Source organism: Miniopterus natalensis, chromosome 2 (genome assembly GCF_054644295.1).
Source record: "Miniopterus natalensis isolate mMinNat1 chromosome 2, mMinNat1.hap1, whole genome shotgun sequence".
NCBI lineage: Eukaryota > Metazoa > Chordata > Mammalia > Chiroptera > Miniopteridae > Miniopterus > Miniopterus natalensis.
Genome location: NC_142082.1, coordinates 38,298,868 through 38,313,321, shown reverse-complemented (window position 1 = coordinate 38,313,321; position 14,454 = coordinate 38,298,868). Strand labels below are relative to the sequence as shown.

Genomic DNA, 14,454 nt, shown 5'->3' with positions numbered 1-14,454 from the left:
TTCATGAGACCTCAAAACAAACCTTTGAGGCAATAAGGATCATACCTACTTTACAGACAAAGATCATTTAGAAATAGCCTTGGCATGAGATTACATTTCTTGGATCTGAATCCTATGAACTTCACATTATATTACACTGCTTTCCACCACAACTAATGAGGGACTCTCTTTTCTTTTTCTTTCCCCCCCCTTGAAACCTTTTCCTTTGCACTAGTTCCCTTGGAAATAGAAGCCTTTCTGCTTTTACTCTCCTTAGTCGTAGCTTCGGGAAAATTCCCGAATCATCACTATGCTACCTGTAATTCATGAGTTCTCCTACCGTGTGAAGTAGCATCGAGGCGGCAAATACATACTCATGGGTAAAGTAGTAAGTTTGCACTTGACAACGCTTAACACAGAAAAACATTACTGTTTTACCCCAAGTAAAACACCACGGGTGTATAGTGTGCGTGTTGGAGGCGCCAGAGGAGGTGGCTGTGCACAAACATAAAGCCAAGTTAAGAACCGTGAACTTCATCTTGTTCAAGTTCTTCCCTCTACTGTGAATCTCCTCTGACGCGCACAAGATGCAAGATCCCCTCCAACAGGTGTTTTCTGTTTTCCCTTCTTTCCTGTAGTTGGCGCTGGCTGCGCTCTCAGGCGCCCCTCGCTGCCTTAGCTGCTGCGCCTCCCCGGTTTCTTCTTCACGGGCTCTTCCAGGTTCCGTTCTCCTCTGCGGGGAGTGGGGGTCCAGGGGAGGGTCCCCAAACTTCCAAGCCATTCTCATTTAGTGCCTCAGGTCACTCCTGTACTTCTCTCCGGTGGTCCCTGCAATGCTTCGGCCTCCATCGGCTCACCAGCTTCTCCGGACCGTCTCTCTAGCTTTTCAGTTCGGTCGGTATTTGTTCCGAGACGCTCAGCGGGAGGCGGCAGACCCTGTCATTCCTCGGGTTCACCAGGTCATTCCGAGACCTCAATTCCAGGCGCTTTAAAGCTCCCCTCAGTCTTCCCGGGACGAGGCTTCACCTTCTCGTTCCGGAAGTCACGGCTTTACCTTCCTCTCCAAACGCTGCCCGGCTCAAGCTCCCCGCTAACCTAGCGCGCGGGGACCGACCCAGAAAGGCTTTCGCAGTTCGCGCATGCGGACTGGGCGTCCGCCGCCCAGACTCCCCGGCGGCTTCCCTCCGCCGCGGCAGCACGGAGGACCCTGACAGCTCCGGAGCCCGCGGACGCAGCCTCGTCTCCTGCTTCCACGTTATCCTATCACAGCCGGGGCGGGCCGATGGCCTCCGCAGCCTATCAGCGCGAACCACGACCCCGGCGAGCCCGGTAGAAAAGCGAATAGGAAGAAGACGATTGGACGGCGGCAGCACTCGGGGCGTAGCGTCGCCCGCGCCCCGCCCACAGCCGCCTTCCTCTCCGGTGGGCGCCAGCTGACGCTTAGGCCTGAGCGAGAGCCGACGGCTGGCGGGCGCAGCTGCAGCCTGAGCGTCCGCGGGGACTGGTGGGCCCCGCGCTCTTGTTTCTTCTCACGGCCGCGCTCTCGGACATGGTGGCCCCCCGCTCTGTGACCAGCCGACTGGGCTCGGTGTTCCCCTTCCTGCTTGTCCTGGTGGACCTGCAGTACGAAGGTAAGTCGTGCCCTGCTCTGGCGAGAGCAGCGGGCTCCGGGGTCAGGTCCCCCGGCACTTCCCTGCCATTGCCCGGGCGCGAGTCTCGGGGCGACCCGGGCGGTGGGCGACAGCCGGGACTTCGCAGCTTGGCCTGGGCCTGCGTCCGCCCCTGGGTGGGGGCCGGCGCCTGGTTCCGGGTTGGTTTGGGGAAGAGGTGCTGGCACCGGCGGGCACGGGGCGGGCAGAGGGGATTCGCGGTGTGGAGCCGGGCGGGAGGGGTGGGAGGGGGCGGGGCGAGCGGGGCGCCGGGCGGCCACTTCGGGAGCGTCGTGGGACGCGGAGGCTTGAGCAGCCTCGCGGCCGGCCTCCCTCGGCACCGTCGTTTGGCCACGGCGGCTACTGTTGGTCAGTGGAGCCGGGAGGCGGCGGCAGAGGCAGCCAAAGGGGAGGGTCCTTTCGCTTCGGAGTTCCGGGGGTGGCGGGAGGAAGTATGTCCCGCTTAGTGAAGAGAAGGGCACAGTGCTGACTGTTAAAAGTGAGTAACCATCACATTATTATTACACTGTGTCTCGTATAGAGTTTGTTAGGTTGGTGCGTTAAGGACCCGGTGCTGGAATTCAAGCTCCCGGAGAACAGGGCACAAAGTTTGTGGTTTTACAGCTCCTAGCGCGGTGTCATTCAATTCAGGTCTGGCTTTCCTTTTCCGAGTTTTTTTTGGGGGGGAGGGGGAGTCCCCTTAAAAAGGCATGAACGTTTACATTTCCTCTTGAGACCTACAGATTGGATTGTCGGCTACTCTAGCAGAACAGCAGAAATAGAGAGCTGTCCCATCTTAGGTATCAGCGGGAGGAGTGATAATTAAAGCTGAAAGTGCCAATTGAACTAATGCCCCAGCTCGGTTACTGTGGGAAACGATCGAGTATAATAACATATCAAATGCAATGATCTATTTTCATCCCACGAAAAGGACTGGTGCTTAAGGAGGTAAAACTGAACATTTTAATGTGAGACTTAATATTAGACGGAGTAAGGAGCTGAAACCAGGAATTGTTTCTGGTAAAATCCCCTCAAAATTATAAAGTTAAAAAAAAAAAGGGGGGTACTTTGCAGTTTTTAAGTTTCATGCATGGCTGTTTTTGTTGTTGTTTTGTTTTGTTATTATTGTTTGCGTTCCCCTAGTGACTACATGCTTTTTGAACCAAAAATCAGAACATGTATGGGGACACCATTGGGACAGTGAGGCTGCCCCAGGAAGTCTAGGGAATTTGAATGCCTCAACCACATTAATATGGGTCATGTATTCCAGGTCTCTGGCGTTTTCTAATAGTAACCTCCTCCTCTCCAAATGTAGCATTTATGCCCAGTTACCGTTGATTTAATTTGGCTACTTAAGAGAAAGTTGTCTATGTTCTGTTCAACAGCAATCCTTTTAAGTTGCAAAAGGGGCACACTTTTGTATGATTTGCTTTTCCCACTAGCTTTTGGATTACCCTTTTAGAATTGCTGTTCCGTATATGATTCTGTAGGACTCTTAACACTTTATTTCCATCCTGTGATTTTTTTTTTTCTTTTATAAGAAAAAAACTCATTGGAGAGCTTTTCTGTATAGGAGGCATTGGTGACATTTCTCCAAGAACTGCCAGAGTGCTATCTTCTTTAAGAGCATTGGCTGTATAAAGTAGCAGGGACTTGGTACAGGTGGTAGGGAAGAAAAGAAAAAGATCTTAAATTTATTGAAGGTCTGCTGTGTGCCAGGCGCCTTTCTGTAGGTGATCTCTTATTCATGGAGGTATGTGATATTGTTACTACTTGACAGATGAGGGAACTGAGTCTCCAAGTTTAATTAACATGGATAAGGTCATGTAGCTGTTAATATCCTTAATTTGAACTCAGGTTATTTGACTAAAGTTTATCTGTGTACAGTTTATCTGGAGACAGAAGTGGTTGATAGCATCATCTGGGCCCAATCATTTGTAAGTGGTGGCAGCTGAGAAAAATTAGAAGTTTTTGCTTGTTTGCTACCAGCAGTGACGAGCAAGAAGGTGATTTCCTACAATGTTTAATACAGTGGTTCTCAACCTGGAGGGTTTTTAAAAACAGAGTTCAGGTCCCCACTCCAAGAGTTTCTTGGGTTTCTTGTGGGTCTGGGTGGGACACAGTGAACTTTTGCCTTTCTAAAAAAGAAATTGCTGATGACAATCACTGGTGTAATAGGTTATATAGAGGAATTAAATTAGGTGTCAATTATGTACTAGACACTAAATTTAATGGTGGAACTCAAAAGGTAAGAACCGCTGACTTGGATTAGCAAACTGTTAGCTACCATTTTCCCAGATAACTTTCTTTGTCTGGGTTCAGTAACCTCAAAGTCCTGGAGGCATTCAGATCTGCATGATTCTACTAGTATGCCTGAGGCTTAGAGAAAGAAGAAATAAAGTAGAATGGGTTTGAGAAGAGTGAATGTGAAACAAAGAGTTGCACTGAATGGAGAGTGTCACCAATAAGTAGCTTAGTTGGCCTAGTTTTTTCTGATTTAGAAATATTCATCCCCCCCCCCCCCCCCCCCCCCCCGCAGGCTTTTCTGTTCATTGTAACTGTGGACAAAAAGGACCACATACTAGACCTGACAAGCTTGGGGAAGGCCTGTGTGGTAGCCTTACAAACTCAGACCTAAGTAACCACAAAGAATGGTCTGAAATTAAAACTTTTTAACTAAAAGCAGTTTATGACAGGTTCTCATGTTTTAAGGCAGTATTTTTCCCAAACAAAGGTCAATCTTTACCTGTTGAGCCTGTCCTTTGTCTTTTTGAATCTACAATAACATATGGGATGTCAAAGTAATTTCCTTTTTCTGTACCCCTCAAAGGCATAGCTCTGGGGAGACCACAGATCCCCTCATTGTTATTGTGTTAATTGTTGACTGTTAACTATCCAGGGTTCACCTGTGTAAAAGAAGTGTGTGTCTATCACTTTACTTTCTATTGAATCCCTAATCTATTACCAATGGGTTTCATATAACCCATTTACGTCTTCTCTTTTGATTGTAATGTATAAAATAAGGTGCATAACTGTTATTCTTTGGAGTGTTTTCTCAATCTGTTGAGATTTTGCTTCCTGGCCATTGTCAACAGTTGGTTGAAATAAACTCACAAAAATTCTCTACAGATTTGGATGACCCAGAGAAAGAAAATATGTAATATTTTTACGATTGAAAGTTTTAGCACCCTGTTTCAAAAAGACCCTTGAAAGAGGGAAGGAAGTCCAGAACACTAGATTAGGAATAGAATTTTTGGAGCAGAGAGAAAAGTGTAGTAGAGTCTACTTTAGTATTCTCATGTTACAGATAAGGAAGTGTTACCAGGAAACCTGGGTGGGGTCTGCGCTGCCTGTCACTGTATCCAATTCAATGGAGGCAGGGTTGAGTCACATAAGGCATTTATTGAGAAGGCCGGCAAACCAAGAAGACGGAGCGTACAGACATCCAAAAACCTGTCTTAAGGAATGGCTTGAGGGACAGGGTTATCTAGGGAAATGGGGTAAACTGAGGCTGGGCACGGAATGCAGCTATTGTGTAGCCCCAGAGGTCCGCAGGTGTCAGCTATTGTTCTTGGTCATCTGGCGATGTCTCGACAAGATGGTATCTTGACTTCTGGTTGGGTCGGCATGACCATGTCTGTTCAGGATACCTTGTCCACCGCTGCTTCACCTCCTTAATTGCTTTGTCCAGAGTCAAGGGGAGTATACGGGCGTAAAGGTCTAGGAAACAGAAACTTAAGGGGAAAAAAACCTAAATCCCTGCTTACATAAGTATATGTGTTCTACAATTTTATAAGTAATATAATTATATTTCACATTAATTCAGGTGCTCAATCCTTAGACATTATAAGTGCACCCCTATCAGAAAGCAATTTTAATTTTTTGCTAATGGTTTGTTCTATGTGGTGCCTTCGGTAGGAACACAACCTGGGAACCAAACCTTTTATCTCTTTTTCTTCCTTAACATGCTACCTGGACCCACTGTCTGGACCCAGTTTTTCTTTTCTTTCTTTCATTTTTTTAAATTCTCACCCGGGGATATGTTTTTATTGATTTTAGAGAGAGGAAGGGAGAAAGAGAGAAACATCAATGTGAGAAATTTCGATCTTCTGCCGCCACCCCACACCCACCCCTGAACTGAGCTAAGTCATATATTTGGCCATAGGGAAAATAATAGTTTAATATGAATAAGTATAAAAGATGGTGGTGATTTTTGTATGAACATAACCTACTAAAAGTATGATTTGTCTTCTCTAGGATTTCCTTGACATTAGTATAAATAAATATACTAATAGGGAAAATGAATGACTTTCAGTAATTTATATAAACTAAGTATTCTTGCAGATGGTCAGATAACTTCTAGAATTATTTTAAATTCTTTTAATAAGATAGGCTATAGTTAGCTGTAATGTCAAAGTTCCAATTCACTTCACTAGTTAGCATTGCTGAGCTAGTGCCTGGAAATGCAGTAGTTTTAATTCTGTGGGTCAGGGGGAGTTGTTCTAAGATAGGATGCCCTGAAGTAATTATTAGGCTTTATTTTCCTTATGAAGTGAATTAATTGTGGTTAAGTTTACTTTCTATTGCCATAGTTTTCCTTTGATTAATGTCCAGCAGTTAATCTTTGTTTATATTGAAATATCATGGGAACCCAGTCATCTGCTCTTTAGAACTAAAGCATTTCAACCATAGATTTATTTTTCTTTTGAGATCTTTAGAAAGCTGCTTTAAAAAAAATCTGATGAGTTTGTATCATTTGGAGTTCTGAAATATGGGGAATACTCATTTAATCAGTCAGCACAGGCTTACACTGTAGCATTCTTTGGTGAAGTATACATAGTATAGAACTCAGCGGTTTTTGTTGAGTTCACAGAGCGGTTGGAGGTATAAGACATGCTTTGTGAAGCATCCATGTCCTCTTCCCTCCTTTCTCAGTTTAGATTCAGTGGTTCGTCTTGTAGTTACTCCATTGCAAACACCCTTTAATTTCCCTGCCCTCGTATTTTCTGTTTTGTTCACTTGGCACAATTTAACACCTATTAAATCTAACTTGGCCACCAACTTGTTTGTTGTACCTGAGAGCTGAACATGGGTGGAGAAAAATGGAGATAACCTTGCTGACTGGTCTCATTTTAAGCGTGTAATCTCAATTTGAAAGTACACTCAATACTGCCAACATTCCTACAATTCCCTAGTATGTCTGTCTTTAATACCAGTACTTCAGACCTTTTCCTCTTTCCTTAAATCTCCAATTTAAATCCCCCTTTTCCTTTCTTCCTTTACCTCATTCTTTTAGAACTTGTCTTTATTGAGAAAATGAAAGAGATCATGGGGCAGTTTTCTCTTCTTTCTATCACCCAATCCACTAGCCTACCTGTATCTACCTATTCTGTGATTTTTCTTTTTCTTTTATTTTCCCATCACCATGTATCATATCCCCTCTACTTTTTTTATATTAAAATGGAGAAAGCATCTCTTCCTGGCAACATCTAATTTCTTTATTTTTTTAAAAATATGTTTTTATTGATTTTAGAGAGGAAGGGAGGTGGGGAGAGAAAGAGAAAGAGAAACATCAATTGGTTGCCTCCTGTACACGCTCTGACTGGGATCAAACCTGCAAACTTTTGGTGCACTGGACCACGGGACAAGGCTCACCCAACTGAGCCTCACTTGCCAGGGCCAAAATCCAATTTCTGTACTTATGTCCTGGATTTCATTTCCTCTATTTTCTGAAAATATTGCTCTTACAATATTTCTGTTTTTCTCCTATGTCATTACTTTCTTCGTCTCTGCTGGGTCATTGACATTAGTACTACAACATGCTGTACTGTGTCCATTTTAAACTGTTCTTTTATGTCATGTGTCAGATTAGCTGCTGACCTGTGTCTTTGCTTCTCTGGGCAGCTAAAGTTTAAAGAGTTGGTGGTGGTCTCTATTTCCTCAACTTCTGTTGTTGCCTCAATACTTTTCTCCCCTAACATGACAAAGCCTTACATTTGAGTCCTATTGCCTCTTTCATCTTAATCCTCCCCTCCATCACCAGGCTCCCATTTCTGAAAAGGGTTTTTATTCTTGTTATTCCCACAGTCTGGAAAGCTCTTCTGAGATCTTCAAATGAGTATTTAGGTTTCAAAGAAGCCCACCTTGACACACTACGTAAAAATCACTCTCTTCAGTTAATACTCTTCCTTTTCCTTTTGCATTTTCTTCATAAAACTTAACACTGTTTGAATTATCTCATTTATTTTTCTTGTCTGTCCCCTTTAGAATATAAGCTTTATAAAAAGAGCTCTTGTGTCTGTACCTGAAACTCGTTGACATGAATTGGATGAGCAGTAAATAATTTTTTATAATTTTTTAAAATTCTCACTTGAGGATTTTTTTAAAAATTGATTTTAGAGAGGGAGGGAGACAGAGAGGGAAATGATGTGAGAGAGAAACATTGAGATCAGTTGCCTCCCATATCCACCCCATCCGACGCTCCAAACAACTGGGCCACACTGGCCAGGGCGGCAATAAATAATTTTTTCTATATGTTTTTATTAATTTTTTTAGAGAGGAAGGGAGAGGGACATAGAGGTAGAAACATCGATGAGAGAGAAACATGGATTGACTGCCTCCTATACATGCCCTTCACTGGGGATCGAGCCCACAACCTGTGCATGTGCCCTAACCAGAATCGAACTGGTTACCTCTTGGTGTATGGGACGACGCTAAACCACCTGAGTCACACCGGGCCTCCAGCCTATTTTTTACAGCCAAGTACTGAAGGATGAATTCAGAGCAGAGGGGCAGCACATTGGTAGTTTTCTTGCTCAGTCAGATCATGTTATTCTACTTACAGTTTCTCAGTAGCTCCCTGTTTTACCCAGAGTGAAACCGAAGCCGCACATAGGCCCTCTACTTTGACTTCATGTTAATACTGTGGTCTGCCCTGCTGGCTCTGTGGTAGCCATTCTGGCCTCCCTGCTGTTTCTAGAACAGAACCTGGCATGCTCCTGACTTAGGGCCCTCACACTAGCTGGTTCGTCTTGGAAAGCTTTTTTCCCAGATGTTTGCATGTTGAGTTCCTCACTGTCTTCAATGCAGTCTTTGCTCAAATGTCAGCTTCTCATTGAAGCCCACTCTTTACCACCTTATTTAATGCTGAAAGTCCCAGCACTCCTGAACCCCGTCACACAGCTCTATTTTTTCCATAGTACTTTTCCTCTAACATGCTGTGTAATTTACTTATTATTTCGACAGAACGTCAGGCACTGTGAGTGGCACAGGTTTTTGCTTGTTTTTGCACTTACCCCCAAATACTTGGTGCCTGGCGCATTATAGATGCTCAGCAAGTACTTGAATATTATAGTGCTCTCATTAACGTGAAAGTCTAATTTAACAAAGCAGTTCTAATTTTGTTGTTCAACATATTTTTACTACTGTGTTGTACAGGTTCCCTTATATCTTGTAGACTGGTTACATTCTTTTCATTGACTAGGTTGATACGGTGTATTTTGGGGTTGCTTTTACTCTATGAAATGAAGCACTGTTTGTGCTTTATTGTTACTTTCTCAAGATCACTTTTCAGCTCCTTTCATTTTTCTTATCTGATAAATGTCTGCGAGAGATAATTATAGCTTTAACGTTTTATTCTTTAGAGTTAAATCTTGGTCCATGGAAAATTAACTTATTTTTTTACTTTTTTTTAGGCGCTGAATGTGGAGTAAATGCAGATGTTGAGAAACATCTTGAATTGGGGAAGAAATTACTTGCCGCTGGACAGCTAGCTGATGCTTTATCTCAATTTCATGCTGCAGTAGGTTTGTATCTTGAAAGTACAACACTCAGTGGCCAGCTTAGTTAGTTTTAATTTATAGCTGTTCTTTTGAATGACACTTAAATTAAACATTATTTAATGCTTAAATACAACATTTAAAAATATTTGCAGGATTCTGAGTGAAACAGATTGGTAAAATAAATGCATCACACTTTTATGCATATGTATTTAGCATGAGAGAATTTGCCAGGTAGTAACTGAGATTAGCTACTATAAAGACCAAGAATAATTCAAGCCCAGCCGGCGTGGCTCAGTGGTTGAGCGTTGACCTAGGATTCAGGAGATGATGGTTCGATTCCTGGTCGGGGCACATGCCTGGGTTGGGGCTTGATCCCCGGTGGAGGACATGCAGGAGGCAGCTGATCAATGACTCTCATCATTGATGCTTCTATCTCTCCCTTCTTTGCTCTGAAATCAATAATATATATATATATATATATACATATATATATATTTTTTAAAAAGAGTAATTCAGGATAATTTTGACACAACTTTTTTCAACATATTGCATAATTTTGTTTCCTCTTAGAATATTCCAATAAATACAGTTTAATTTTCTTGATTACTTGAGATCATCAGTATAATAGTTACTTTTCTGGTGATTTGAACTGTCTTCAGTGCTGCAGCATGGTAATTAAAAAATAGTTATTGTCTTAGATAAGCATGTCTTAAAAAAAAACTCATTCTTCCCTGCTGCCACAAGAGATTTGCAGAAATTTATGCTTTCTACCTATTTTATACTTTATTATCTGCATTCTTTAATCCCACATTTAGCAGAAACATTAAGGGTTATGGCGTATTGTTAAAGTAGCTTAAAATGACTGCCTATTTTTCATTAGCTTCATTGCAATTCAAGAATTCTTCAGCTGGCTCTTCCCCAAAATATGTGATAAAATATTGTCTTCACTGAAAGATATAAACGGGTAAAGCTAAAGTAAAGTAATTCATTTGTGAAATTTAGTAAAGGGGCAAAGTGAAACATTTGTTGCAGTAAGAATTTGAATAGCAATGCCACTTTGTTCATAATTTTGCCAGTAGCAGTGATTCTCAAATGGTGCAAATGATGTAATTTCTGAGGAAGACATGTGGTTTGAGATAGTCATCATTTTAGTTTATGTAAAACACTGGTTGTTCATAACTAACTATAGAAAATAAAGTTTAGCCATAGCTGGTTTGGCTCAGTGGTTAATGCTTCAGCCTGCAGACTAAAGTGTCCCGGGTTTGGTTCCGTCTAGGGGCACATATCTCAGTTGCCGGCTTGATCCCTGCCCTGGTCTGGGCATGTGTGGGAGGCAACCAATTGATGTGTCTCTCTCACCTGGATGTTTCTCCCTCCCCCTCCCCCTCCCCTCCCCCTCCCCCTTCCTGAAAGCAATGGAAGAAAGAAAAAGAAAAGCTTAAGTTATATATGATGACCATTATAGTAGATAGTGATGGAGTGATGTGGTGTTATGGCCTGTTGAATCTCTCAGGAGATGTATGTTTATCAGAAAAGAAGTGTAGATCCTCTTTCAGTTGTCTTCTTTACCAAACATCAAATTTAGTATGGCCATGTTGGCTGCTTCAGGTAACCCAGTGAGTTTGTGAAAGCCACTGGCTAACAGTGAATTCTTCTGGACTAACAAGTTGTGCACTTATTGCTGCAGGTCATAGGATTGTGCTACTTCAAAATGTGTGCTGATCTTTTGTGGTAAAATATCATCCATGTTTTAATACATTGCTTTAAACTGACTCTCTAAAAAGTTTGTTAAATGTTTACTCATTCATAAAAATGCTTATACCTCCCAACTTCTAAATGTTGTAATGTACTTTATTTCTTTAACTTCGTTGTGATTATAAATTGATGTTAAAGTTTTTAATAGAATTTGGCTAGCAGCATTGTATCAATGAATCATTTTTATTATAATGTTGCAGACATTATTTATAGTTGTGACACCCCTTCCATTTTTATTTTTGAAAAATTACTTGGTATGTTTTGAAAATTACTTGGGCATGTTATGTTTTAAGATTACATTTTACATAATACCTAAAAGGTTTATGTATTAAAACTGCATAGCAACAGAAATAATTGTTTCTACCTTGTAGTACAGATCTATTAGTGATTTGGTTTGAAATTTTTTTGTATCTGGCAAAGAAATATTTTTTGGCATGCATTTTAAGATTTATAACTGAGTGGGGAAAATTCTTGATCTGTTGGAGACATTTTGATTTAAGAAAGAGTGTTATCACTTTTCAAATAGTCTTCTGAAACAGTTGCATCCATTTCATTGTGATGAAGGAGTCAGACACAAGTTTTATTTAGAGATTTATCATTAGAGAAAATTGTAGTGCAGGTGTGAAGATAACCCCACCTCTCATTCCCACAGCATAGTCTTATGTTCCTTGGGTCTGAAATTTTATTCTGGGGTGTGAAATAATGTCTTTGATAGACCTTACAAAATGTCTTAAGTATATCTGGCATGAATGAATGTCTAAAGTGGATTAAATGATGGGCATGTCTGAAATGATAGGTTTCTCTGTTTGCTTGTGAGAAAACTAGTATCACACTAATGTAGTTTTGCTAAATAAAAAAACAAAGTCCATGTCATTGTCATTTAAGCATATGGTCCTTTCTTATGACATTTGAACCTCACTTGTGAAATGGGGATGGACATTACTATTCACATTTATACAGAAGGAAACAAAGAGTGCTCTAGAGACTTTCCAAAGGTCGCATTCTAGTTCAAAAGATAGTGAAGTTCTTAAGGACAGGCACTACCTTATTACTGTTATTATTTTAATATCTGATTGGTACCCAGTTAAACTTTTTAAAATATGTTTTTATTTTTTAGAGAGGAGAGGAAGAGAGAGGGAGGAGAGAGAGGGAGATAGAAACATCGATGAGAGAGAAATATCGATTGGCTGCCTCCTGCATGCCCCCTATTGGGGATCGAACCTGAAACCCGGGCGTGTGCCCTGACTGGGAATTGAACCAGCAACCTCTTTTTTAAAAAATATATCTTTATTGATTTCAGAGAGAGGAAAGGAGAGGGAGAGGGAGAGATAGAAACATCAGTGATGAGAGAGTCATTGATCGAGCCTGCAACCCGGGCATGTGCCCTGGCCGGGAATCGAACCCTGATTGCCTGGATCCTAGGTTGACGCTCAAACGCTGAGCCACGCCTGGCCGGGCAAACCAGCAACCTCTTGATGCATGGATGGATGCGAAACCACTGAGCAACACCAGTCTGGCCCAGTTAAAGTTTGAATGAGTGAAGGGGATAGAGTTGGGTTAGCTAGGAGCCAAAAGAAAAAAAAAATTGTACCTAGGCAGTGGTGATGTTCCTTCTGCTCCCTGCTACCACTGTTTACAACATCATTTGTAATGGACTTTCTGATGTACTTTCTTAATTAGGGCTAATTTTTTCATATTTGAAACGTTTGATAGTTTTAGGATTAAACCTTAAATTCATTTCTCATGTTCAAATTTCTAATAGACTAATGTAACAGTTTGAATGACATGTTTTCAAATGAAATAGAGTATTTCTGTATATGCAAGCTTGCAACTAATTCAATGAACTTTATTGTATGTTGAGTGGATAATAGGAAAAGTGATTTTTTTCAAAGGTTATCAAATCTTGTATTATGGGAAATGAAGCATGAATTTCTTAAACCAATCCTTGTTCAGTTGCTATTTTATACCCAATGATATAGGAAGGGACACTAGTTCTAAGGACTGTTGGTATTTTAAGGTGAAGAGCCAGGGAAGGCTATTCTGTTTTGCTGTTCAAGTGACTGTATCACTAAGCAAATTGGTACTTGATCCATATATTGAGCCACTGCCATTTGATTCCTTATTTTAGAAAGTTCAGTGTTATAAATTCAAATGGGGTTCCATTTCATGTCTTAAAAATACTTAAAAACCAAATAGTAAAGTAAGTGAAAATGAATGCCCCAGAAATATTTTATATAGACATTTTAAATATGTATATAATCAAATACTTAATACAAAAGCTATGTCATACATAATCCTCTTTGGAGGTTTTTCTTCACAGACTGAAATCGTCATTTTTTCCCAAATGGAATTCCAATGCAGTTTTTACTCAAGGTACCTTCTTGATAAAATGCCCAAAGCTAGCAATAAGCATTCTTTTTTTTCTAGAAAGATCTATATACAGAGTTCAAAATAAGCAACATATGTTTTGAAAATGCCATTGCTAATTTCATGTGGGAGAATGATCTGAATATCCTAGTGAGGCATGTTTCTTTAAGAGCCATGTATGTCTGTGCTGACTTCTTTGAGTCCCTTGCTTGTTCTAAGGAGGTCTCAGTGTTGGCATTGACATGAGAGTGTTCTTCGTTGTAGTTATCAGGTATTTTTTTTTTCCCATTTCCTTTCATTTCAGTACTTGTGGGCCAGGTGCTAGCTGTGGAGACACAAAAATGAATTCACTCAAGGAATTTATTTTCTCTAGACTGAAGTGTGTATATAAATAGTTGATATTGGGAGGTAGTGATAAGTGTTAGGTGCAGTAGGAAATATATGTAATAGAATGTTGGACATATGAAGATGATGGTGTGTGGTCTAAATGCGAGACCTTAAGTCATGTTATTTCTAGTATTTCTTATTCTTTGCTTAGTGTAAATAAGTCATGGAGAACTTTTTAAAAATTTTTATTAATGAATATGAAAGTGCTCCATGTTCATTGTGAAACATTTTGGAATATATGGACAGTATAAAGACAATGCATCTGCCCAGATAGTGAATTTCCTTTTACTTTCAGAGGCAGTCACTTAAGTTTCAGTAATTCTTAGGTATCAAACCATTCTTATGGCCAGTTATGCTGACCAAACCAATATATTTTTAATTTATTGCACAATCTAAATTAAATATGGTCTAAAAATATTCTGTATTAAGTATGCTCTATATATAGTTACTTTGTTTCTTATTCTTTCTTCAAGTTAATTACAATAGTTTGTAGGAAACGCCCTATACAAAGGCAACTGACTTTGCTCTTCTTTCCT

General features: G+C 40.9%; 1 protein-coding gene across 1 annotated transcript in view; it reads left to right on the top strand.

The window, feature by feature from the left end:
* The first annotated feature begins 1,445 nt into the window (after window positions 1-1,445).
* DNAJC3 (DnaJ heat shock protein family (Hsp40) member C3) overlaps window positions 1,446-14,454 on the top strand; it is a 57,329-nt gene continuing 44,320 nt past the window's right edge. The window contains exons 1-2 of the mRNA XM_016224148.2: window positions 1,446-1,610; window positions 9,323-9,433. Coding sequence (XP_016079634.1) covers window positions 1,529-1,610; window positions 9,323-9,433 — 193 coding nt within the window. The 5' untranslated portion in view covers window positions 1,446-1,528. The remainder of the gene's footprint in view (window positions 1,611-9,322; window positions 9,434-14,454) is intronic.